We start from the raw sequence: 25,024 nt of genomic DNA, 5'->3' as shown, positions 1-25,024 counted from the left end.
GACGTAACACTCTTCGGAACTAACTCGCCTTACCCAGACAAAAGATGCGTTACTAACAGTCCAAAATTATGATTGGTTATTACTCACACAGCCTTAATTCATAAAAAGTTAGAGCCCTCCTTGAAGGTCCTTGAAGGCCCGAATGCCTAAAAAACATGATTCATAAACGTCTGTTAGCGCTAATCAGTCGATCCAAGGCTCTGCTAAAGTTAGAGGACCGTAGACCCTCCTTTGTCTTCTCTGCTAAGTGACAAAATGCCGCCACAAGTTTGAACAGCTGACTTTGACTAGAGCAAAAAACCATAGGCACGAAGATATTTATAGTGAAGGCAGGGCTACGCAGATTAAAAAAAAACAGGAAAATTTATTTTCAGGATTTGTATTTAAAAATCCTCTAATTTAGCAACAATAATTAACAAATAAATATGAAATAAAAATAAGGATGATTAACATAATTATGGCTTTTTGCACAACATAAACATGCGGATCGGAAATGGCGGGAAAACAAACATCTCGCTTTTTATTTTTTTTCCTGGTAATTTGCTGTCACTGCTGACAATTTTTTTTTTTAATTATCGATTAGGCCATTTTTTGTCTTTGATTTGTCAAGGTGGCCAACATAACGCGTCTAATCCGTCTATCAGCAGCTCAACAACTAGCAGACTGCTAGCAAGTGTTTATGAATCATACTTCTTGACAACCGTCTATTAAGCTTAATCAGTCTGCTAAGTAACAGACCGATCAAACCTCAATTAAGGATTTTTTATGAATAAGGCTGTTAGTGTTTTTGTGTAAATAAAAAATACAAAAATACTCCAAATAACCAATCATAATGACAAAAACGAACGTTATCGAGAAAATACGATGGGAAAGAATTATTTACTACATCTGTATGATTGTATGTTTGTTGGAAATTAACACATTTCTACATTAGTGTAAACTACCTCACGATAAGTTCAAATTGGTCACAACTCAAGCCTTTTGTTATACGCGTCGCGTTGGCGACTTTGAAACAATTAACTATTTCAGTAATATTTTAAAATAATGTTGAATCCATTGTAACTTTTAATCTATAAATATTAATAAGTAGCAATTCTTGTTGTCTCTTGTTTTCATTTTGGCTATGAATCATTGCGACTGGTCGAAGGTACTTCTGAAACAATACAAGTTAATTAAAATCAAAGTAGTGTTTTAAAACTTATTTTACTATGTCAGAGGGGGAAAACGAGCATGCGGATCACCTGATGGGAAGCAATGACCGCCGCCCATAAACACCCGCAACACGAGGGTTATCACAGGTGCGTTGCCGGCCATTTGAGAAATAGTTTTTCAAAGGTCCCTACGTCATAATTTAGTAAGAGGTGACCATAAATCATCATAATCAACATCTCGTCCTCTTTATAGATCGGTCGTACTGACCTGGGCAAGTCCGAAATTGTAAGACATACAAAGACCTGTTCTTAGGAACTTTGTCAATTTTCGACAAGTTACGTGAAATTTAAAAATTATTTACCTGAACACGGGAACTTCTCGTCCTGAAACAATAAACATGTTATATAATCGAATACAATTAGAAACATTAACAAGCATTTTTTCATAATTTTTAGGTAACTTAGGTAAAATAATTACGGAATAGTTGTACCCATTATTCGACCTCAGGCTTCTATCGTAATTCCTTATTTAACGCTCCCCTTAAGTTAAGACAAGACACAATGTACTCCATGGAGCCACCATGGAACCTTTTCAAAGGAAAAGCCATTACGAATTTCCTTGTTAACTAATGCGATGTCACTATGACACGTTTACTGTGAAATGGTTCCATGCATGTATTGTAAAACTCTTTATTGTACATAAAAACACATGAAAATAACATAACACAGGATAATAAGATTTGTACATCTTATCCCTTAAAGGGATTTCTTCCAGTTGGCTCATTAATTAATTTATCCTTGACCGTACAATAAAGTAAATTAAGAAATACCACGGGCCACTTGACAACAATGACCTAGTAGCGAAGCTTGTTTTGTGCCAGTGTTGTGTTACGCTTGTGTTGTGTTACTCTTGCCTTATGTTACTATTGTGTTGTGTTACGCTTGTGTTGTGCTTGTGTTTTACCTGTATTGTGCTGTGTTGCGTAACGCTTGTGCTGTGTTACAGTTTATAGTTCCAAGTACTCACGCTGCTAGTTGCCGCAGCGTTCCTCTGCACGGTCATGCTCTGCTGCGGCACGGTGACGTCGGCCTGCACGCCCAAAGAGTCGTAGATCTCGCGGAGGATCAGCAGCATCGTGTCTTCAGACTCCCTGCGTGTTGAGGGATGAGGATTGATCATCAATAGGCTAAAGAACTGGCCAAGTGTCAGTCCGACTCCAAACATTAAACTGACTGCCTGTTTTAGTAGTTCGTTAAATAATAGTCAAACAAAATTTTAAGATTTTATACAAAGTTGGAAAAAAGGAATCCTTAACAAGCACTTTGCAATGCTGTCTGTTCGTCAGTCCATCTGTCAAGACCCTTGCGCCCACATCGTGCGCATTTTAAGCAAAAGCCCCAAAAAGTTTAGTGGCGACATATCCTATAGTATTAAGCATTAATCCGTCATTATCATTAATCTCATCTTATACACATCCCAATGATAGGCATAACCTACGAAAATGCAAACTGAAACATGGATACACAGAAAAAGAGACCAACGCTGGGAATCAAACCCAGGTCCCCAGCATACCGTGCTGCGTGCCATACCCCTACACCACCACTGGACAGGAGTCTACACAGAAATTTCTCCCATGCACCCTCATGCACCACATATGCCTGCTTTTTTTTAGTCACTTAAGCAGCGACACTAGCGACACCTATGTTTTAGCTCTCAGCGAGAGACGTCCCCTACAGTCACCAGTAGCCTAGTCAGAATGAGAATGCTTGTACTTTACTTCCCACACAAGCTTAGTACGGATTGGGAACTTTACGTGCACCAGGTAAAGGTGGCTTTTGCAGGTGGTAGGACCTTGTGCAAGGTCCGCCCAGATTGCTACCACGATCTTGCTCGCTAATCCTACCGTGAAGCAGCAGTACTTGCACTATTGTGTTTCGGCGTGGAGAGTAAGACAGCCGGTGAAATTACTTGAGGTATCCCATCTTGGACTCTAGGTTGGCAACGCATCTGCAATACCCCTGGTGTTGCAGGTGTTTATGGACGGTGGTGATCTCTTACTATCAGAAGACCCACTTGCTCGTCTACCATCCAGTCGAATAAAAAATAAAATAAAAAATAGCATTAAATTGCTTCCCAGGTGCGCCCAATCTTTATCTACTTCTCCATCATGTTCTTGAATATTATATGACTGTCTATAATTACTAGTATACTCACCAGTAACAGACATGGCTGCTCATAGCGAAGAGATACTCGTTAATCATCTCGAACGGCGCCTCTTGTAGAACATAATCCACTCGCCGACCGTCATTGAGTTTGCCCAACATGTCCCCTACAGCCTAAACAATAAAACAGGAAAAATAATAACAACAATAAAAACGATAATTAATTTATTTTTCTCAAAAATGTCCGTAAAAGTTGACATTATTCTATATATATCAGAAGGTGAAGTGCATAGTTTATGGTCAGCGAAAAATTAAAAAGTTAAAAAGATTGCAGGCGCGCTAGCTCGACAATAATGAATTAGCGCGCCTGCAATCAGTCACAACTTGTTTTTAAAGTTAAAAAGGCCATGGAAATGTTGTTGTTGTATCAAATATTTTGTTGGAACTTCGGACTTTTTATTGGGTCAGTTTATTTTTAATGAAAAAAGGCGGGAAAGCATAAGAAAAATAATTGGAATAAAATTAAATGTTATGATATATTTTGAGAAAAAGTTTAGTCTATTTCAGAATTATTCATCATTTTTGAGAAAAACTTTATAATAATAATAATAATAAATTCATTTATTTCGGGCAACTTGGCCCATACAATAAATACCTTACAGACTAACATACATATTTATAATCAATATTAGTCTCGGCTGGAATAGCAATTGCTGGCTTCGTATTAGTTAAACGGACTCGCAAGCTCGTCCGTTTAATACTCATACTCAGCCAGCAATTGGCTACTTCCAGGCCACGACAATAATCTACTATTCTCCGCCACCAGCTACAGTGTTTTCTCCAATATGCTTGGAAATGTCCGCCTAACTGTTGCAAACATAGTACACGAAGTTCTTCCTTATAGACTGCCACGAATAAAAAAAAAACCAGCGGCCGGCAAATTGTATGGAATTCTATTAGTTTTTTTTATTTTAAATGCACGTTTTGACTACGGTAAGTCAATCTAAACAGCCTGAAGATCAAATTCCTTCTCATCTGATCCCAGCCTATATACGTCCCACTGCTGGGCACAGGCTTCCTCTCAGAACAAAAGGGCTTGGGCCATAGTTCCCAAATTCCTTCTGCCTTTTTTTTTAGTCTAAGATTTAATTTAGAAAGAAACAGCGTCTTTAAAAATGTCCTCGAATAGTGTCACTGTTTTTTTTATATTTTGACTTCAACCACAATTTAAGAAACCGATTAAATAGTTATTAAACAAAATGGCTGAAGTATGTAAAAAGCACTCAGTAGCCCTTTAAACTGTAATTTAGTTATACTAAGCTTCATTGCATTTAACATTTTTAATTTTTAATTTAATTATTATTTGTAATGAAATGGCATTATGAGTCGTGTCGTGTACTTAAAAAAAAAAAACAAGTATCGCGGGAAAGTACAAGCGCCACTTTTTAAAACTGTGCATGAGCATTTAATTTTAGTAGATTGATAGCCAAGGGTGGAAAGTGAGCCATTTCACCTGAGATATCTCACTTCGTTCGAGCGCCAGAAATATCTCAGGTGAAATAGGTCACTTTCCACCCTTGGTTATCAATTTACTATTGCTTTATTGCCCCGCATTAAATCTTGGAGAAAAGCACTATACATCCACTCCAACTGTCAGTTGGCTGCAGTTACTATTTAAAGTATTTGAGTCTAATCTTAGAACCTTGATTAATATTAAGTATTAGAATGTCAATTAAATATGATTGTATGAGCCGTGGTGGCCTAGTGGTTTGACCTATCGCCTCTCAAGCAGAGGGTCGTGGGTTCAAACCCCGGCTCGCACCTCTGAGTTTTTCGAGAATTCATGTGCGGAATTACATTTGAAATTTACCACGAGCTTTGCGGTGAAGGAAAACATCGTGAGGAAACCTGCACATACCTGCGAAGCAATTCAATGGTGTGTGTGAAGTTCCCAATCCGCACTGGGCCCGCGTGGGAACTATGGCCCAAGCCCTCTTGCTCTGAGAGGAGGCCTGTGCCCAGCAGTGGGACGATAGGCTGGGATGATGTATGAGTTTAGCGCATTTAATGCATTCGTTTAATACCTTGCTGTATCATTACTAGTAAAGCTTTACTTTCAAACTCATATCTAAGATATTTAAGGATCGTCGTGATAGGAAGTCGTCTCTAAAAAACAAAATAAACCGGCGTAAATATTGCGTATTAGGTGAAAACAAGCCTCGTTTTTAAGCAACAGACTCACCACGTCAGCTTGCATGGCGTCTTCTTTACTAGGATTGTCTTCTTCCATTTGCTCTTTTTCAATTTCTTCTTCTACTACCTAGAATAAGAACACAAGTCACAATGTAATGAGGGCTATCGCGTATGAATTCGCCACTAGATGCGCTAGTGTAGCGTGAGGTCTCCGAAATGTCAAATCTCATAGTTTTTGGGTGAGCTACGCGGTTTATTTATAATTAGAATATTTTGTGAATATTTGCAATATCTGAAATTAATTATGGCAAATATGCGTTCCGGGGCAATGAATGTCGGTGTTTTGAGACAGTTTTGTCTTTCGGAAACCTTTGTCCTCCCTTTTTTCCGAACAAAACGGGGACTATGCAACACTGTGGCATGCTCGATATTTTTATGGTACGGTTTTAAGGTGTATTAAATATGATTTTAACCTAAACTTTGTTTTCACGCCCGTAATAACAGACTTTGAAAGCCATACTTAAAAACCTCACGCAACAGTGCGCCATCTAGTGAGACAAAAACGATAGTCCTCATTAGTCACAATGTACCAGAGCGAGGAATGTGTCCAATAGGAACGCTTAATTTACCTCGCCTCGCTCCGCTCAGCTGTTTCCCACCAGAGCTGTGCTGTGCGAGGATAGGTACATATCGTTTCTATTGGTTCGTGAAAAACACATTCCCCGCAAGACATCCTCGCACATCTCTGGTAGAAACGCAGCCTAACAGTGATGATGATGATTACGATGATAATGATGGTGATGATGATGATGATGACGATGATGATGAGTTACCTTCTCCAGCTGGTGGTCGGGCGGCGGCGCGGTGGTCGCCCACATGCTGGACCACGTGTTCTTTATCGACTCCATCAACTTCTGCTTCAAGTCCGCCCCTACGCGTGCCATGGTCTCTTTCAACTCTAAAATAATATACATACAACTTAATACTTTTAATTTCAACCAGTTCGGTGTTACCAGTTATGACATATGGATCCAAGACCTAGTGCTTCGCTATAAGCCTTATAAATAGGCTCAGAATTGCTCAGCGAGCTATGGAGAGAGCTATGCTTGGGGTTTCTCTACGGGATCGAATCAGAAACGAGGAAATACGTAGAAGAACGAGGCTCACTGACAAAGCTAAGCGAATTAGCTCGTTGAAGTGGCAACAGGCAGGTCATATAGCAAAAAGTTGGGGCCGAAAAGTTCTCGCATGGAGATCGCGCGGCAAGCGCAGCGTAGGACGTCCACCAACGAGATGGACGGATGACCTGGTTAAAACCGCGGGTTCACGGTGGATGCAGGCCGCTTACAACCGTAGCCACTGGAGGTCTATGGGGGCGGCCTATGTCCTATACTTTTGTAGTAATGTGTCTAAATTAGAAGGAATGAAGAAGGATCCAAAAATCTTTCATTTTGTTTTGGGACAATTCAAACTGAAAAATATTAATTCATTCACGTTTGGAAACAATGTGTATATACATATACGCGGTTTACCTAAGTGCATACGTTTCCTGCCTTTGTGGTGAGGTATCAAAGACGGCTTCACGTTTTGTAGTTGAGGGTTGACGAGGGGCTCGATCCTGCAAAAGAATAATTAAATAAATAAATAAATTAAGATTGGTTTTTTGGAATCTTTTTGTATTTTTTATTTCAATTCCAAATTTTTACTTTTACGGTCATCCCGTAAAACCGAAATTGAAAATAGAAACTGAAATATAGATGCACAGAAAAAACAGAAAAATAAGACCATCACTGGGAATCGAACCCAGGTCCTCGGTAATCCAAAGCAAAAGAAATAGGAGCATAGGGAAATTCGTGTCGGTACCGTTGACCATCAGTGGTGTAGCGGTATAGCACGCGGTACGGATTACCGAGGACCTGGGTTCGATTCCCAGTGATGGTCTTATTTTTCTGTTTTTTCTGTGCATCTATATTTCAGTTTGTATTTTCAAATAAATAAATATCACGAGACACTTGACACCAATTGACCCAGTCCCAAACTAAGCAAAACTTGTTTTATGGGTACTACGCAACGGATAAACATGCTTAAACAGTTATTAAACACCCAGACTCGAGAACAAACATTCGTATTTTTCATACAAAAACCTGCCCCGATCGGGGATTGAACCCGGGACCTCAAACTTTGCAGTTAGGTTTTCTAACCAATGGGCTATTTGGTCGTCATTGAGCACATAACAGCTGTGGAGAGAGATATTATGCTCAAAGTATCTTTGTTCGATAGAATCCGGCGATATCAAAATGTCATATTATGTGACGAGAAGTAATTTATTTTCCACACCTTTCCTTCAGAAAAGTAGCTCTTCTTCCCTGACGAGAAGGAGCAAAGTGCAACTTTTCTGTTCAAGGCTTTTCCAAGTTGATAATTGTAAAGCCACGCCATTTTCTATGCTGGTTGTTCTTTAATAATATTTAGAAATATTTTTTTCAAGTTTCTTAATGCTCGGTGTGAATAAATGTATGAGCCACTCGGGAGCAAAATTATTCTATTCTATTGTAGGATTCTTCGCTACTTTCTGGATTCAATGTACGCCCTCGCCGTAAATACACCATTTTGCTCCCTTGTGACACAAATAACTATTAATAAGGAGATGCAAGTGGCTTATCATAGAGGTCAAATGTTACAGAATAATATTAAAGGTCGGTAACATACGAACAATCGATAACTGGAATAGTCGATAAAACACAATGGTCAATCCTTCTTGACATTTGATTACTACCTGTCCGTCTGTCTGTCTGTTTTTTACGTGACAGCGAGTCGTTTCTGAGCTTTGTAATGACAGTGTCTGTTATTTTTCAACTTTTCTAAATGGTAAATTAGGTTAAGTTATTAAATCCCACTCCCTAATGTGAAATTTGTAAATCTGTTTGTTTGTTACCTCATCAAGTCTAAACCGCTGAACCGATTTTGATGAAATTCGATATACGGATAGTTCGAGTCCCGGGGAAGGATATAGGATAGTTTTTACCCCGGAAAATCGCAAAGTTCCTCCGGCATAGCGATAAACGAGTTCTACGCAGACGGAGTCGCAGGCAATAGGCTAATAGGTAGATGATGGTAGATGACACATTTGAGAACGGAGACGAAAAGAGCGCTTAATAATAGAACTACAGGTACATGGCTGAAAAGGTGTCCTTACCTATAGGCGATAGGGTCGTAGGGGTGGAAGATGTTGAAGAAGTTGCGGCAAGTCGGCAAAAAGAAGTCGTTGCCTAGAGACTCCACGCCGCGAATACACTCGAATATTGCTGGAAGCAACAAACACTGGCGTTACTATATGTATTATAATTATTATTCCCCTTAATGGCGGCCTTAAGGCTTGGGCCAATGTCAGATAAATTAAAGATAAATATATTCTTCTTATTCACGTTGTAACTTGATAGTAAAATTCCAGAAACCACGTGGAGACAACTTGCGCATTAAAAAATGTCAGACACGAGAGCAATATAGAATTTTGTGATCACTGTTCACTGCTAAAGTTAATCGCCGCATAAAACACTATCAAAATTATACTTCAACTAGCCAAAGAAGCAGAAATACCAAAATTAGATATCGTCTACATCCGCCATGCTCGAATGCTACAAATCGAATCTTACTTTAAGTATGTAAGGATTGAAATTAAGATTCCGCCATGATCTCTTTATTAATGTCTCTTTCTTACATACTAAAAACCTATTTCTATCACTCATACATCCCTCAACCTCAACTACCTTACATCTCGCTCATTCGTCAGTATTTTCTCTCATTCTGTCTATTTCAGTCGTTACGTTTCGTTTCCCTTAACATGTATATGTCGTAGGCCGATGGTAAAATCCGCCAGATCACGAAATTCCTAGGCATACCTATGGGGCTGCCGAGTGCGTATAGGGACAGCGGCTCGAAGCACAGCTTCGGGTATTTCATGTTGGGGTTGATATCTGCTGTACCGGCCAAGTATTGCTTCTCGGGGCGTTTCATGGGCGGATCCGTTGGAGTCTGGAATGTTCCAAGGATTACTGTGAACTTTTTCGTTTATACAGAAATTTTATTAATAGTACATTGTGTCTTAAGGGCGGTAAATAAGGAATTACGAACGAGAGTTTATTTATTAGAAGCCCGAAGTCGAAGACTGAGGGCTTTAATGAGTCGATGTTCGTAATTCTAGTACCGCCCGTGCGACATACAATGTTTTTCATCACATTTGCGAGTAAAATTGTATATTTGTAAAAGAAAAACGAATATTCTTTCAAAAGTTGCCGATACCGCTGACTGCGCTCTTGGCACAGCAGCATGTGCCCAACGTGCAGGCGCAGCAGCACACCGTGCAGTAACAGACTCATTTACCGCCCTTGGGCTTCATGACAAGTAAATTAGTATGGGCAATGACTCATGCGACCGACCACGGGTTTCATGAGAAGCACATTAAGGTCGAGGGTTTTATTTGGGGGGTTGCAACCAAGGTAGCCTGCATGTTACGACACAGTTTACGAGCAAGTGTGATGAAAAAAACTTTATTTTGCTTCCATCATCATCATATCAGCTGCAGGATGTCCACTGTTGTTCCAGCAGCGTTGTCCTGTATTCAAGCTGCAGTAACGAGGGTGGACATCTACCTGTCTCGGTTGGACAAGAAGACGACGCCTGAGAAGGTGTCCGAGCACGTCCGCGAGGCAGTACAGCGCCCGTTACAAGGAGTCCAGCTAGAGTTGTCCATCATCCCGCTCGAGTCCCAAAGGGACCATTTCAGCTCATTTAGACTCCAAGTGCCTGCCCAGCACCAGCAGATGTTCCTGCGCTCCGACTTATGGCCGGAGGGTGTGGTGTTCCGTCGTCTTAAGGTAGCGACGCAGACGACGTTCAAAAATCCCTAACTATTCAGTTTTTTTATGTATTTTATGGCTTTTTGTTTTGTATAATTTGAATTTTACAGAGCATTGGTGTTTAACTGTAATGCTGTAATTTTTTGTTGGAATAAATAAATAAATAAATAAATTGGCCTTTCTATGGGAAAGTTAACAATAGTATAAATTTATTTATATAGCACTTTACATAGCACTTGTCATATTTGTGGTACAGGGGGGCTGGTCATCCGTCCATCTCGTTGGTGGACGTCCTACGCTACGCTTGCCACGTGGTCTCCATTGGAGAACTTTTCGGCCTTAACGGTCATCTGTTCTCCGTGCTATATGGCCATGCCCATTGCCGATTCAACAAGCTAATTCGCTTAGCATGTCGATGACCCTCGATCTTCTACGTACTCGTATCTCGTCTTATTTTGCTTTTACAATGAATATGTTTAGTTACAAGTAAACAGATAATATTTAAATTTAATTTTTTTTTTCATTTTGGCGCGCTGCCTCTAATGAGAGTTTTTCTTATCGCTAGATGGCGTTAGTATCGTGTGGTCCGTTTGACATGTGCGTCGCGCTCGTGATTGGTTGAATAACTAAATGAGCCAATCGCAAGCAAACGTCAAACGGATCACGATACTAACGTGCCTCATTGGTTTTATCTGCTTTGGATAAGGCAACGGAATCACAGTCCACACATCTATTGGCATAATCTTCCTTTTACAGAGCAAGTAGGTACGTTATATTTTATTTTTAGCGGGTATGGTTGTCAAATCCAATCCTAAAATTAAATCGTATTATAAATAAATAAATATAATAGGACAATGTGAATATTTTGCATTACCTGAAATTAATTATGGCAATTATGCGTTACGGGGTAATGAATGTCTGTGTTTTGAGACAGTTTTGTCTTTCGGAAACTTTTGTCCTCCCTTTTTTTCCGAACAAAACGGGACTAAGCAACACTGTGGTTGCTGGATATTTTTATGGTACGGTTTTAATGTGTTTTAAATATGATTTTAATCTAAACTTTGTTTTAACGCCCGTAATAACACTCTGAAAGCCATACTTAAAAACCTCACGCAACAGTGCGCCATCTAGTGAGACAAAAAACGATAGCCCTCATTGAGCTAGTTCCAAACTAAGTAAAGCTTGTACTATGGGTATGACAACGCAACGGACAACGGATAAACATACTTATACATTATTACGTCCAAGGTCCGAGAACAAACATTCGTATTATTCATACAAATATATCTGCTCCAGCCGGGAATCGAACCTCTAGCTTCATAGTCAGGTTCACTAACCAATTGGCTATACGGTCATCACTTATCATTGTATACTAAGTATATAGTTGTCAAGTCCTCACCGGCGGATCCTGGTGGCAGAGCAGATCGTACAGTATGACGCTGCCCAGAGAGTGCCCCCCCAACGACACGCCCCCCTTGAAGCTGGGGTTGCGAGCCTTGAACAGGCTGTACACGCGATTCAGCTCGCCGCACACCGTGTTAAGTATCGTCTGAAAGGAAAAACAATAATAAATTATATGTACATAAAAAAATCGTCGAAGAACTAGAATCACCGACATAGCTGGAAAATGCAAGTTGAAGTGGCAATGGGCGGGCCACATCGCTCGAAGGACAGATAACCGTTGGGGGAGAAAAGTCCTCGAGTGGCGACCACGAACCGGATGACGAAACGTTGGCAGGCCTCCCACCAGGTGGGCTGACGACATCGTGAGAGTTGTGGGAGGCCTTTATTCAGCAGTGGACGTCTTCTGACTGATGATGATGATGACGACATAAAAAATATTAAGTCATCGATATAAGGTATTCATGAGAAATGGCAGTTTCAGGAATGTAAATCACAAAATCTTGACGTGGTATGTCGTAAATATTGTCAGTATTAGTATAGCAAGTTGTCAGTCATCTCTTCACATCACTATGACAAGGGTTCGACAGTGGGGGATCAGTGTATCAGCGGTAGGGTATCAGTTCAACAACGGTTGTATGACACTGCATCGACGGCAGGCAGTGTATCACCGACAAAGAACAGTTGTAACTGCTGTAGAGTATCAGTGCAACAACGATGGTGCGACACTGTACCAATGGTAAGGGTGGCAGGGTATCACCGATAGGGGATCAGTGTATCAGCGGTAGGGTATCAGTGCAACAACAGTATCAGTGTACCAACGATAGGGCGAAAGAAATACGAGCAGTAAGCCATCATCATCAATGTACCTGTTTGAATGGTGTGAAAGTATATAGTATAGTAGAGTGCCAGCCGGCGGTCCACGCTATGGGGGGCACTGGGGGGCGGGGGGCGCACCTGGCAGTAGTGCGGGCTGGTATAGAACAGCACGTCCAGCACCGTGTCGTTGGTGAAGGAGCGCAGGCGCGGGATGCTGGCTAGAGTCACGCGCGCCAGCCGGCGGTCCACGCTATGGGGGCACTGGGGGGGGGGCGGGGGGCGCACCTGGCAGTAGTGCGGGCTGGTATAGAACAGCACGTCCAGCACCGTGTCGTTGGTGAAGGAGCGCAGGCGCGGGATGCTGGCTAGAGTCACGCGCGCCAGCCAACGGTCCACGCTATGGGGGCACTGGGGGGGCGGGGGGCGCACCTGGCAGTAGTGCGGGCTGGTATAGAACAGCACGTCCAGCACCGTGTCGTTGGTGAAGGAGCGCAGGCGCGGGATGCTGGCTAGAGTCACGCGCGCCAGCCAACGGTCCACGCTATGGGGGGCACTGGGGGGGGCGGGGGGCGCACCTGGCAGTAGTGCGGGCTGGTATAGAACAGCACGTCCAGCACCGTGTCGTTGGTGAAGGAGCGCAGGCGCGGGATGCTGGCTAGAGTCACGCGCGCCAGCCGGCGGTCCACGCTATGGGGGGCACTGGGGGGGGCGGGGGGCGCACCTGGCAGTAGTGCGGGCTGGTATAGAACAGCACGTCCAGCACCGTGTCGTTGGTGAAGGAGCGCAGGCGCGGGATGCTGGCTAGAGTCACGCGCGCCAGCCGGCGGTCCACGCTATGGGGGGCACTGGGGGGGGCGGGGGGCGCACCTGGCAGTAGTGCGGGCTGGTATAGAACAGCACGTCCAGCACCGTGTCGTTGGTGAAGGAGCGCAGGCGCGGGATGCTGGCTAGAGTCACGCGCGCCAGCCGGCGGTCCACGCTATGGGGGGCACTGGGGGGGCGGGGGGCGCACCTGGCAGTAGTGCGGGCTGGTATAGAACAGCACGTCCAGCACCGTGTCGTTGGTGAAGGAGCGCAGGCGCGGGATGCTGGCTAGAGTCACGCGCGCCAGCCGGCGGTCCACGCTATGGGGGGCACTGGGGGGGCGGGGGCGCACCTGGCAGTAGTGCGGGCTGGTATAGAACAGCACGTCCAGCACCGTGTCGTTGGTGAAGGAGCGCAGGCGCGGGATGCTGGCTAGAGTCACGCGCGCCAGCCGGCGGTCCACGCTATGGGGGGCACTGGGGGGCAGGGGGCGCACCTGGCAGTAGTGCGGGCTGGTATAGAAGAGCACGTCCAGCACCGTGTCGTTGGTGAAGGAGCGCAGGCGCGGGATGCTGGCTAGAGTCACGCGCGCCAGCCGGCGGTCCACGCTATGGGGGGCACTGGGGGGGCGGGGGGCGCACCTGGCAGTAGTGCGGGCTGGTATAGAACAGCACGTCCAGCACCGTGTCGTTGGTGAAGGAGCGCAGGCGCGGGATGCTGGCTAGAGTCACGCGCGCCAGCCGGCGGTCCACGCTATGGGGGGCACTGGGGGGGCGGGGGGCGCACCTGGCAGTAGTGCGGGCTGGTATAGAACAGCACGTCCAGCACCGTGTCGTTGGTGAAGGAGCGCAGGCGCGGGATGCTGGCTAGAGTCACGCGCGCCAGCCGGCGGTCCACGCTATGGGGGGCACTGGGGGGGCGGGGGGCGCACCTGGCAGTAGTGCGGGCTGGTATAGAACAGCACGTCCAGCACCGTGTCGTTGGTGAAGGAGCGCAGGCGCGGGATGCTGGCTAGAGTCACGCGCGCCAGCCGGCGGTCCACGCCGCGCGGGCCCGCGTGCAGGCTCGTGTGCCACGATATGGGGAGCACCTGGGGAGCGAAACGTTACGTTACGTTGCGTTATGTTAAGTTACGTTTTGTTATTTTAGGTACGTTACGTTACATTACAGTACATCAGGGAAAAGAGACAAAGAGAAAAATAGAGATATCACATCTTGCAAAAAAAACATCGATTAGAATAAATTGGGCCCCACCCAGAATAAAGTTGCAGTAAGCCTAGGAGCTATTTAAAACTAAACACACATATAAACAGGCGTGCGCGCGCACACACACACATAAAGAGATAGAGTAAAAGAGACACACCTACGCAAGCACAGGCGGCAGTTTACCTCACCACTTTGTTTTCACTCATGAATTCCGAAAAACTCAAGAGATGTGAACCCGGGTTCTAAGCCACGATCCTCCACTAAAAGAGGCCACGGCGTGATATGCGCTGCCTTACGCTGCACTTCATTGCGCTACAATACATTTGTATTAGTAGGATTCTAAACGGATGTTTTACCTCAACTCTGCCGACGACGCCTGCGTCACACGAGTTCCTGTAATGCGACTGCAACAGCTGTAAGCTCGTAGCGCGGAAATCATCCACTGGAAAAAGGACAATTCATATTTAAAAAGAATAAAATATAACCTTCCTTCGTTAAACGAATTACTACAAATAAGTAGTATATTTTATTAGCATTTAAATACAAATCGCATAAAATAAAATAAAAAATTAAGTATTTTTTACATTTTTGAAAGAAAGAAAGAAGGAACGACGTTAATAATGTTTACGATGACTAAAACGACGGTGATGACGATGATCAAGATGGTATTGGTGGTGAAGATTATAATGACGTCGGAGATAGAGATGATAATAATGGTGGTGATGATAATAACGATGGTATTAATGAATGACTGACAATGACGACGATGGTGTTGATAACGGTGATACAGAAGAGGAAAGATGATCATGGTAAAGATGATGACAATGATGATGATAGTGAAGATAACGACGATAACGATGATGACACTGATACAGAAGACGATGGAGGTAATGTTGGCAAAGAAAATGACGAAGATATAGGAAAAGATGAATATGATAATGATAAAGATCCTAACGATGGCAGTGATGACGAAAATGCAGAAAAATGAAGACTCACCGACTTCCTCGACGGACCGGAAACGCATGTCGCAGGCGGAACCGACTCCGTGGCAAAGCAGCAGTAAGTGGTCGATGTTGGACGGCTCCATGTCCTCGATCTCGGACTCGTCGAAGCCGCGGCGGACGACGCGCGGGCGCATTGTTGATTGCTGAGGAAACAAAAAAAAAGGGTCATGGTCCAAATTCAGCCACTCAACCGCTGTTACTTTTACATACAACTATTAAATAAAATAAAATAAAACTGTTACGGTCTAATATAATGAAAATGTCAGAAATAATGGCATGTTTTTCTAAATGTATGCGAATATAAAGAACATAAGGAAAAAGAAGGGACACAGGGACCAGAAAAATGATAAAAATAAGTAGGAGCAAGTTTACGCGTATATAATTTCATGACATATATTTTTAAGAAAATGTTACAAATTATGCTAAAAAGCTAAAAAGTACGATAGTTAACACAATTTTTTCTCGCTTGATTTTTTTTATAGTCTACCTTAGAGACGTTACAAAAATTCAAGATAGAATTGTAAAATATTAGAAAATTACTATAATAAGGAAATAAAAATCAACACTAAGATTTACGATAGCGACAAGACTGACGAATATAATCCAACCGAATCAACTGGAGGTATATGGGGTAGATCTATGTCCCACAGTGGACTGTGGCTTATAAATGATGATGATGATGATGATGATGATGATGATGAATATATATAAACAAGTGAAAATGATGAAACAAAAGATGATAATAAAGAAACAAACAATCTTCTCCTTCTGGTTGCGCCACTCGCCAGCGCCGTGGACGAGCAACAACAAATGATCCACTTTGTCAGGGACGTCGTCGGTGATCTTGAACTTGGGCGGGTTGCGGTACACACGCTTGCCGAACGTGAACAACTGAGTGGGATGGGAGAGGTTAGGAACGTACAGCAAAGGATAAAGATAGGTAAGGTGTTGGTTAAGGGACTAATGATGAGGATGATGATTATGATGAAAAAATCGATAATTAAACTAATATTATATACTGACACATTGACTGACACATTTTAACTAACCTAACGTAATAACAAATTAAAATTTAACACATTAACTTACATAAAAAACACAAACATAATTAAAATTAATATAATAAAAATGAAGAACATGACGGCAATTAAACAACTAAGAATGACGATGACAATAATATTGAAAATAAATGTGAGTAAGTATGGTTTAGTACTGCAGTATACCAGTCCAGTTTAGGGAATAGTCTAGGATTAACTAGTCCAGTCTAGTTCTTTCAAGAACAAATAACTACTGATGTAACTATTTAAACTAGATTTTGACGTTTATGATCAATGAGTCAATAATCAAATTGTCAACGTCGTTCGTAACTACATTGATGAAAGTAAAACAGATGTTGATATACTGACAATGGCGATGATTTTCTTGACTATATTTCTTTTTTCTAACATTAGAAACAAGGTAAGCGATCTTGACGTGTCTTATTATTGAAAAACACTTTTGAAAAATAAATAATAAATAAATTGCAAATATGTAACAATTAGCAAGGACATATGATCATTTACATGTTTTTGGTGTCAAGTAATAGTTACTATTGTTTTTCAATAAAAAGACTGTTTACCCTTTTTCTAATGCTAAATAAAAAACGAAGTATAGATAGACCTTGATTGTCGATAGGAATGAAGTCAACGACAATGACGCTGATAAAGAACATGGTAACAGCAAAGCTGCCAACAATAAAGATGATGACAACGACAAGACATACATTGGGCGCACTGAACGCGTCCGCGCCGCCGCCGTGCAGAAAGTGCACCATAACGGCGGGCCCGTGCATCACGACGAGCTCACTGTTGGGCAGTACCAGCCGACGGTGCCACTCGCCGGTCGTTATGCCGTGCCGGTACTCCTCCTGGACACATAACGATAACAATTTTATCTACACCCATATAGTAAATCCTCCATTATGCGTTCAAAAACCAATGACCGCGCGGCGCATTTAGGGGGCGGCAAAATACCATAAAAATTTAATGGTATGTGTGAAGTTCCCAATCCGCACTGGGCCCGCGTGGGGTCGCTATTCTGAGAGAAGGCCTGTGCCCAGCCGTGGGACGTGGATAGGCTGGGATGATGATGATAATGCCATAACAAAAAACAAATGTCGCACCTACGATTCGGACCGATTAGAATGAGTACCCTAAATAAGAGGGCGGCAAATGATTATTATTGATGATTATTATTATCGAGGGTTTTTCCAACTTTTCTAAGGTTTGTACTACGTATAAAAAAGCCTCACCTCGAGTTTCTCAGCCACAGGTTCCGTATAGGGCACATACCGGGCGTCCGTGGTGCCTTTGTAAAACCAACTGCACCTGCAAATTAAACAACAAAAACTCCAATATTTGCACTCTAAATACACAGCGGATTAGGAACTTCACACACACCATTAAATTTCTTCATCGGCGTGTGCAGGTTTCCTCGCGATATTTTATTTGTAATTATTTTATTTTGAAAAAATGACTTTCTGCCAAGTTTCTTGCGGCGCATTCTTCTTGGCATTGATGGTCTTTCCGAAAGCGCTGTTAGTTTAAAAAATGACGTGTAAAATTGCCCATTGCGGCCTATTTACTGAATAAATTATTTGAATTTGAATTTGATGATTTCCGTTACCGTACTATTAGTGGTAAATGTGACACATAAACTCCGAAAGCTCAGAGGTGCGAGGCCAGGCCCGAACCCACAATCTTCTTCTTGACAGGCCATAAGGTCGAACCACTAGGCCATCACGGCTTTTTTAGAGTTGACGAATTCAGAATTGACTTACCGCCTCACGTTTGTCGGCTTGTCGGCCCAGTACACCGCTATCCGGAGTCTGCCCATGACGTTGACATCGTAGCGGCCGCCATCTGTCGGCACCAGCGTACCTTCGTGCAGGTCCGCTGAAACACGTTACAACAGCATCAAAAAACTGAACACTTTATAAATTAGATTATGTTATTCGTCCATCTCTTACGGTTTCATACTCCCCTAAAACACTCCACAAAACAACATGGTTGAAAGATCTAACAGAATCAATTCTATATTTTGCTAAAAATATTTTTCGTTTGCCATCCAGTCGAATAAAAAAATAATCATTTCCCAATTCTGTTTCATATGGCCGAACGACTATAAGTACTTCAGGATTGTTATAAAGCAAACCTAAACTATAGGGTTCTACAGGACAGTCCTGAAATATATACAGAATAGTTGTTCCAAAAAAAAAGTTCATTCATATGAACTGTTTCATGGGAAATAAATTTGCGAACAATATTTTCGGCAAAAAGCCAGAATCTCAACACAAGCATACTCACGGCTGTGAAAGGCATTTTCTATGGCCTTGGAATCGTTGATGGAGAATCCACGCCATGTCGACTTCCCTTCCCAGTCCACTCGATAGAACCAGTGGTGCTTCACTGGCTCGTATTCAGTCGTTGAACGGTTCTGAAAACAGTCACACACACACACACATCACATTAAAAAAAAAACACAAATGTGACACATTTGTACCTAGTTTTTGCCACCACGGATTTTGCTAGGGTCCACAGACGCTATGAAAAATCTGCAATTTGATTCGATGACGAAAAGAGGAAGAGATATTGCTTAGATAAAAAAGCAAGATAGAAAAAAAAAAATAAGAACTAAAGAAAAGGAAACAAAATAGGAATACTGAAGAAATGAGGGAAACAACAAAGGGTGAAAAGGATAGAACCCGTGGAACTGAAACAGTGTGATGTAAAAAAAAAAGGATCTAAGGTACTAAAATTAGGAGCAAATGTAGTCCCTAATCACAAATGCTAATGAAAATACAATAAATTAACTTTCCTACGTCGAGACGCCATGTTCAACTAAATTAATCGAAATAAAAAAAACATTACGTAAACATCGAATTAAGTAATGCGGATAAAAATTATCAAACGGGCAACAAAGTTAGTACGTTTTTCTTAATAAGTTGCGACATTTGTTTCAATTAAATTTGATTAAAACATCATTATGAACTTAGAATATAATAAATAGGTGGAGTTCAAAAAAAGTTAAGTAAAAAACGATTGCCTGGAATAAGTTTCACACTTTTAATCACAATCGTTTTCACCACTTCTTTCTGTCACACGTTTAAGACAAGGGTAGAAAGAGATGATGAATGTGATCGATAACGTCAGCACATTACACAATACATTGTATGGTTAATTGTTTGTCCACAACCTAATGTTTCATACTACATACCGATGTTAAATGTTTAACATTTTGAACTCTACCGTAATACGTTTAAAAACTGAAACGGTGACACAGATTTCAATTAATAATTTAAAGTACCTCATTCATAATGGCCACCCCTTCGTTATTATCTCCGTCAGGCGAGACGTCTTCCATCTTCACATTAACTGATATCTCTCCTTCTTTCCCTGGCATTATATTCACTTCGTCCTTAGGCTTGTCACTACCACTGTCCATAGCCTGTCTATATTTTGGTTTACCTAAACTATCAAACGTATCACTAATCGTCAAAATGGGACCAATGTTTAATTCGCAACAATATTTACAATTATTTACAATCTCTTTCAGTTTATCGACATCTTCAAGTAACGGTTTCTCTATTTTAGCATTTACTATATTTTTGTTTAAATCTGGTTTTTTAAAGTATTTTGCGCTAGGTTCTCCTTTGTTATAGTTTAAAGTGTCATCATCATATTCGACAGTGAAATAATTAACGGTTCTAACTACATGGTCTTTGCTCGGTTCTATATTCTGAAAGGACGTCAAATCGTTCATTAAATTAAGGTTAGCTAAATGTTTCTCAAGTGGAATGTTTGCATCTTCTTTTTTATAATGATCTTGACTTTGGCTGAGCTCAAAAAAAGGTTTATGGTCTTTTTTATCACCTCCATCTTTGATATCCTTTTGCCTGTAATGGTCTTGTCCTTGGCTTAACTCAAAAAAAGACTTAGTGTTGTCTGTTTTTGGAGGAGAAGCAAAATAGCTAGCCAGTCTGTTGACGGTCTCAGGCGCGTTTGCCTCTTGAGTTGCTGATCCGAAGAAGTTAATAGGATCAGGCAGGGATTCCATTACCTTCTCTTCGACTTTATCTTTAGCGATATTCTCTTTAGGCTTTACTGTATCAAGCGCAGGCTCAGTGCTTTGAGCATCGATAGCATCGATAAGTTTATCACCACCACCCGTGACTATATTGCCACCAAAAACACTAGCAAAGTCAGGTAGTTTTGGTTCAGTTACTTCTTGAGTAACACTAGGCATGCTAGCTGGAACTGTTGATGTAGTTAAATTAGCTCGCATAGCACTAAATGTTGAAGTAGTGGTCGTTGATGTTTGTGTGAAAGTTTCAGGTATTTTAGGCTCAATGATTTTACTATTGTCTGGTGACTTTAGTCCATATTGATTCTCAAAACCAGGTGGTATACGGAATGGTACATTTGACTCGGAGCTTTTCGTGGTAAATGTTGGAGACGTTAAAGAGTTTCTATAATGCGTTTCAACAGCGTAGTTTCCAGTATCAAAATATGAAGGCATTATCGCAGCAGTATTACTAAAGTTTATATCTTTTTGTTGCGTCAAATCATCACTGCTTTTTAGCTTTACAAATCTATCTACCCTGTTAGTGAAGGTGTCTTTCACGTCGTCACTTTTATCTCTTGTTTCTATTTTATCGTCGTCAGTCTCAGATGGTTCTATAACAAACTCTTCGAATACTGGAAAATCTTTATTTGCATCTTTCTCTATCGACTGAACGTCTAATATGCCTGTTTCATCTGATTTAGCATCATCGGAGTCTTCAAGTGGAGGAGCAGTAGGTGTGCTCATTTTCCCCTGTAGTACTACAGGAATTTCATCTTGAGAAACTATCAACTCAGCTTTTATTTCATCACTGGCATTATTAGGTATATTGTCGAAAAAAAGACTGTTATCGCCAAAGAAACCAATAGTATTTGGAGTTGGTTTAAAAGTATAATCGGGATCCAAAAGGTCTTGCCCAGGGGGAAAGACTTCGTTACGCCAGCCATAGTTCCTTTCAATGTCAGGATTCTCTTCATCTAAGAGTTCTGTTGCCGACTGTACTTGCAATGTTTCAACTGTTTCATCAGCGATTAATGATATTTCTGCACATTGATTTAACGTATCAATATCAACTGGTATATCGGAAACACTTTCAGACAGTGGGGCTTCAACGGGATTTAATAGCTGAATAGGAGAAGTAATATTCTCAATTAATTGGCTCGTCAAGTCAGCTTCCTTTTCTTCGGGTTTACTAAATTCTCTACATGTCTCACAGATGTTTAGATCACTCGTTTGGGCGTTGTCATCTTTAAACGAGTCTTCGTCACCAGAATCAAACATAGTCATTACATTAGCATTATTGGATCGATCATTTATGTTTTTATCGTCATCAGTATTAAAAGATACTTGTTGTCCTTCCTCACTGACTTCATCATATATTTCTTGCGATTTGCTAGCAATATTTGACGATAGGTCATGCAAAGGCATTGAAAATAAGCTTGTTATCTCTACTTTTTTTTCATAGCCATATTCTTTATTATTATCGTCTTTTCCGTATGAATCATAATATTCAACTACTTTCTTATGTTCAGGTACGCCTTCAAAGGACTCTTTCAAACTGTAATCATCACGTTCATCCAAGGCAGGTGATTTCGTGTCATACTTTTCATATGAATGTTGGTTTTCATTTATATTCACATTTAAATCACCCGTTAAATCTTCTTGTTTAGCAGAGGACTCAGCTTCATCTTTATTTTTTAAATTTTCCAGAATTTGTTCTATGTTTTTCTGCTTTTGAGGCTGAGATCTGTTAGAAATGTCTGTATTAGGATTGACAGCTTCAAATTTTTCAGGTTCATTGGCAGCAAGAGTACTATTAGGTTCTTTATCGTTAACTACATCAGTGTGCCAGCAAGGTGAAGTATATCCGGTCATGTTCACATTATTATCAACATTAGTAAAACCAGTAGCAGCTGTAGTTTCATATGTCACGTTAGGACTTTGATAGCTTTGTTGTGCGGGTTCTTGAGCATAGTTTTGTGTACCATAAACAGGTTGAGTATAATAACTTTCTGGTGAATATACGTTATGTACTTGTTGTTGATAATAATTAGTTGGGTTCGGTATACTACTTTGCCCGTAGGTAAAGTTAACATTATAGGCATCATAACTGTATGGTTGTGCATGAGTCTCAACTGTAGGTACAAATATTTCAATACCACTTTGATGTTGTGCATATTTATTTGCTTCATATTCCTTAGCTGCTTCAGGCTTATCATTATAAGCTGGATCAAAAAATGTAGTCACACTATTTTGTATTTTATTAATATCTAATGAATTCAGTTTAGATTTCAAGGAGCCTATTATACCAAAAGCTGATTCTTTAGGCGGCTCATAATTATCTGTTACTTGACGACTCATATCAAAAGCGGTGTTATAATTAGGATTATATGCTTTTGACGATTTGTTACTATCAAAAGTAGCAGCTTCACCTTGAGTACTGATATCAAATGCGCACTGAGCAGTGGGGGCAGCGTAATTTTGCTCCAGTGCACTATTATAACCAGTGCCAGCTGCATGTGCGTTTGCCTTTTCAGTTACCGAATCTGGAGTTATTACAGCACCATGATATGAAGTTTCAATATTATTAGGATCATTTATTACTACTGGTTCAGGTGCAAGCATAGAACCTTGGTACCCTGTTTCTGGTGTAAATAAAGCACTTTGAAAAGTGTTCGCAGCTACGGGAGCTATTGTTGGTACAACATTATTACTTATTGCACCGATGCCTTCTATGGGGCCAGAGTAGTATTGTGGCCGTTTTTTTGTCATCCTGAAGTTTGTATTCCCCGTTGCTTTTGGCGGTTCCGGTAACTTTAGTTCAGTTGCAGGTGTAGATGAATGTTTGGGATCTAGCATTGAGAAATTACTAGAAACCTGTGATGTCATTCCAGAACTTGATGTTTGTGATATTGATTCAGATGTTATTCCTGGCGAATACGGGTTAAACACCTGTGCTGGAGATGGTATCATTGGAGGTGCTGGCTTGCTTTCCGAAGCTAATGATGAAATGTTCGTAGACTCAGGCACCGATGATTTTTTAGCTAACCCTGAATTATCAGGGGTGAAAATCGACGGTGGCATAGGTTGGCTTTCTGCAAATGTCGGTGGCTGGGATACTGCAGATGTCTTTGACGAGGCATTAAGCGATGTGAAAGCAGCTTGGTTGAGTAAACTTCGTGGTGTGATTGAAGGTATACTTGCTGAATAGGGAGCACTCATGGCTGGTTGTAGTGTATTAATCGGTGGCGGAGGTAAATTTGCTGGTGGCAATGTATGAATTCCTGCAGAAGCGGTATCACTCATGAGAGTGAGTCGAGGTAAACTTCCTGCTGCAAATGAAGAAATACTCGCAAATGATGGAGCACTGGATGGTGCTATTGATGCATACATTGGTGGTGGAGGTAAAGTCCTAGTAGAAGGTACGCTTGGTGCTTTTGGCATCGACGATGCGGGTAGAAATGGTTGCGATGGAGGCTCTTGAGATGTGAAAATTGCAGAACTTGGTGGCATAGATTTGTCTGTTTGAGCCAATGTCAACTGTGAAGTTTGTGATACATTCGGTGGATAAGTTGCCGCTAATGTTTGGCTATCTTCAGGCGAAATTGGCGCTGGCACGAACATATTACTGTAATTTGTAAACGTTGGCGCTTCAGTATTAATAGCGTGTTTGTTTAATGATATCCTCCTAGCAACTGAGGGTGGTAATACAGCTTTCTCAGTTCCCAGCAAACTATCTCTTTTAGCTAAATTTGAGAACATTGGCGGCGGTGGTATTATTGGTACATCAGGATTTGACTTTTCAACATTAAATTGCGCTGTAGCTAAAGGTTTAGCTTCTACTGCTTTCGGAGCTTCAAAAACACTAGGCTTAATTTCATCTGGAATGTTCGGTACATTATTAAATACATTTGTATCTATATTGACTTCCGGTGCATCTGCTATTGGTGCATTGGCATCCACATTTGGATAATTAACGCTAGTTTGGGTGCTGGGTGTGAAATATTGTTGGTTAAATGCCGGAGGCGCGTAAGTGGGCATTTGGACTGTTTCTCCTGAACTAAGACCGGGTATTTGAGCGTAAACTTTCTTCTTTGACGTCATCCGGAAATTTCCTGGACCTGAAACAATTATATTTTACTAATTAGATCACCTTCTACGTGTATAAACGACTACCATTACTAATTGGCTGTCAGACAACACACAAGTTTAGACAAAGAAAGTAGGGAATCGAAATTTGGGGGTCGACTAATCCACTCTAAATTTATCTGATTGCTCTTCTTTTCGAAAATCAATATTTCTTTTGAACAAAATTCTAATGACAAAA

At 41.4% G+C, this 25,024-nt stretch overlaps 2 protein-coding genes across 3 annotated transcripts in view; both read right to left on the bottom strand.

The window, feature by feature from the left end:
* Nucleotides 1-157, bottom strand: part of LOC141444469 (triacylglycerol hydrolase DDHD2-like) — a 6,460-nt gene extending 6,303 nt beyond the window's left edge. Inside the window, exon 1 of the mRNA XM_074110018.1 lies at nt 88-157. Coding sequence (XP_073966119.1) covers nt 88-157 — 70 coding nt within the window. The remainder of the gene's footprint in view (nt 1-87) is intronic.
* A 268-nt stretch (nt 158-425) lies between these two features.
* Nucleotides 426-25,024, bottom strand: part of LOC141444635 (uncharacterized) — a 101,485-nt gene continuing 76,886 nt past the window's right edge. The window contains exons 3-20 of one of the 2 annotated variants that reach the window (XM_074110203.1): nt 19,942-24,818; nt 18,942-19,071; nt 18,416-18,530; nt 17,888-17,963; nt 17,360-17,503; nt 15,590-15,740; nt 14,950-15,035; nt 14,319-14,477; nt 11,763-11,912; nt 9,407-9,539; nt 8,704-8,812; nt 7,040-7,125; nt 6,341-6,465; nt 5,557-5,634; nt 3,367-3,488; nt 2,179-2,302; nt 1,514-1,535; nt 426-1,153 (exon numbers count right to left, since the gene is read on the bottom strand). In XM_074110203.1, coding sequence (XP_073966304.1) covers nt 1,122-1,153; nt 1,514-1,535; nt 2,179-2,302; nt 3,367-3,488; nt 5,557-5,634; nt 6,341-6,465; nt 7,040-7,125; nt 8,704-8,812; nt 9,407-9,539; nt 11,763-11,912; nt 14,319-14,477; nt 14,950-15,035; nt 15,590-15,740; nt 17,360-17,503; nt 17,888-17,963; nt 18,416-18,530; nt 18,942-19,071; nt 19,942-24,818 — 6,719 coding nt within the window. In that variant the 3' untranslated portion in view covers nt 426-1,121. The remainder of the gene's footprint in view (nt 1,154-1,513; nt 1,536-2,178; nt 2,303-3,366; nt 3,489-5,556; nt 5,635-6,340; nt 6,466-7,039; nt 7,126-8,703; nt 8,813-9,406; nt 9,540-11,762; nt 11,913-14,318; nt 14,478-14,949; nt 15,036-15,589; nt 15,741-17,359; nt 17,504-17,887; nt 17,964-18,415; nt 18,531-18,941; nt 19,072-19,941; nt 24,819-25,024) is intronic. The other variant, XM_074110204.1, reaches the window with a different exon arrangement.

The sequence above is a fragment of the Choristoneura fumiferana genome, chromosome 30, assembly GCF_025370935.1.
Source record: "Choristoneura fumiferana chromosome 30, NRCan_CFum_1, whole genome shotgun sequence".
NCBI classification, from domain to species: domain Eukaryota; kingdom Metazoa; phylum Arthropoda; class Insecta; order Lepidoptera; family Tortricidae; genus Choristoneura; species Choristoneura fumiferana.
Note: the sequence above shows the minus strand (reverse complement) of the source record. Positions and strands in the feature narration are given on the sequence as shown.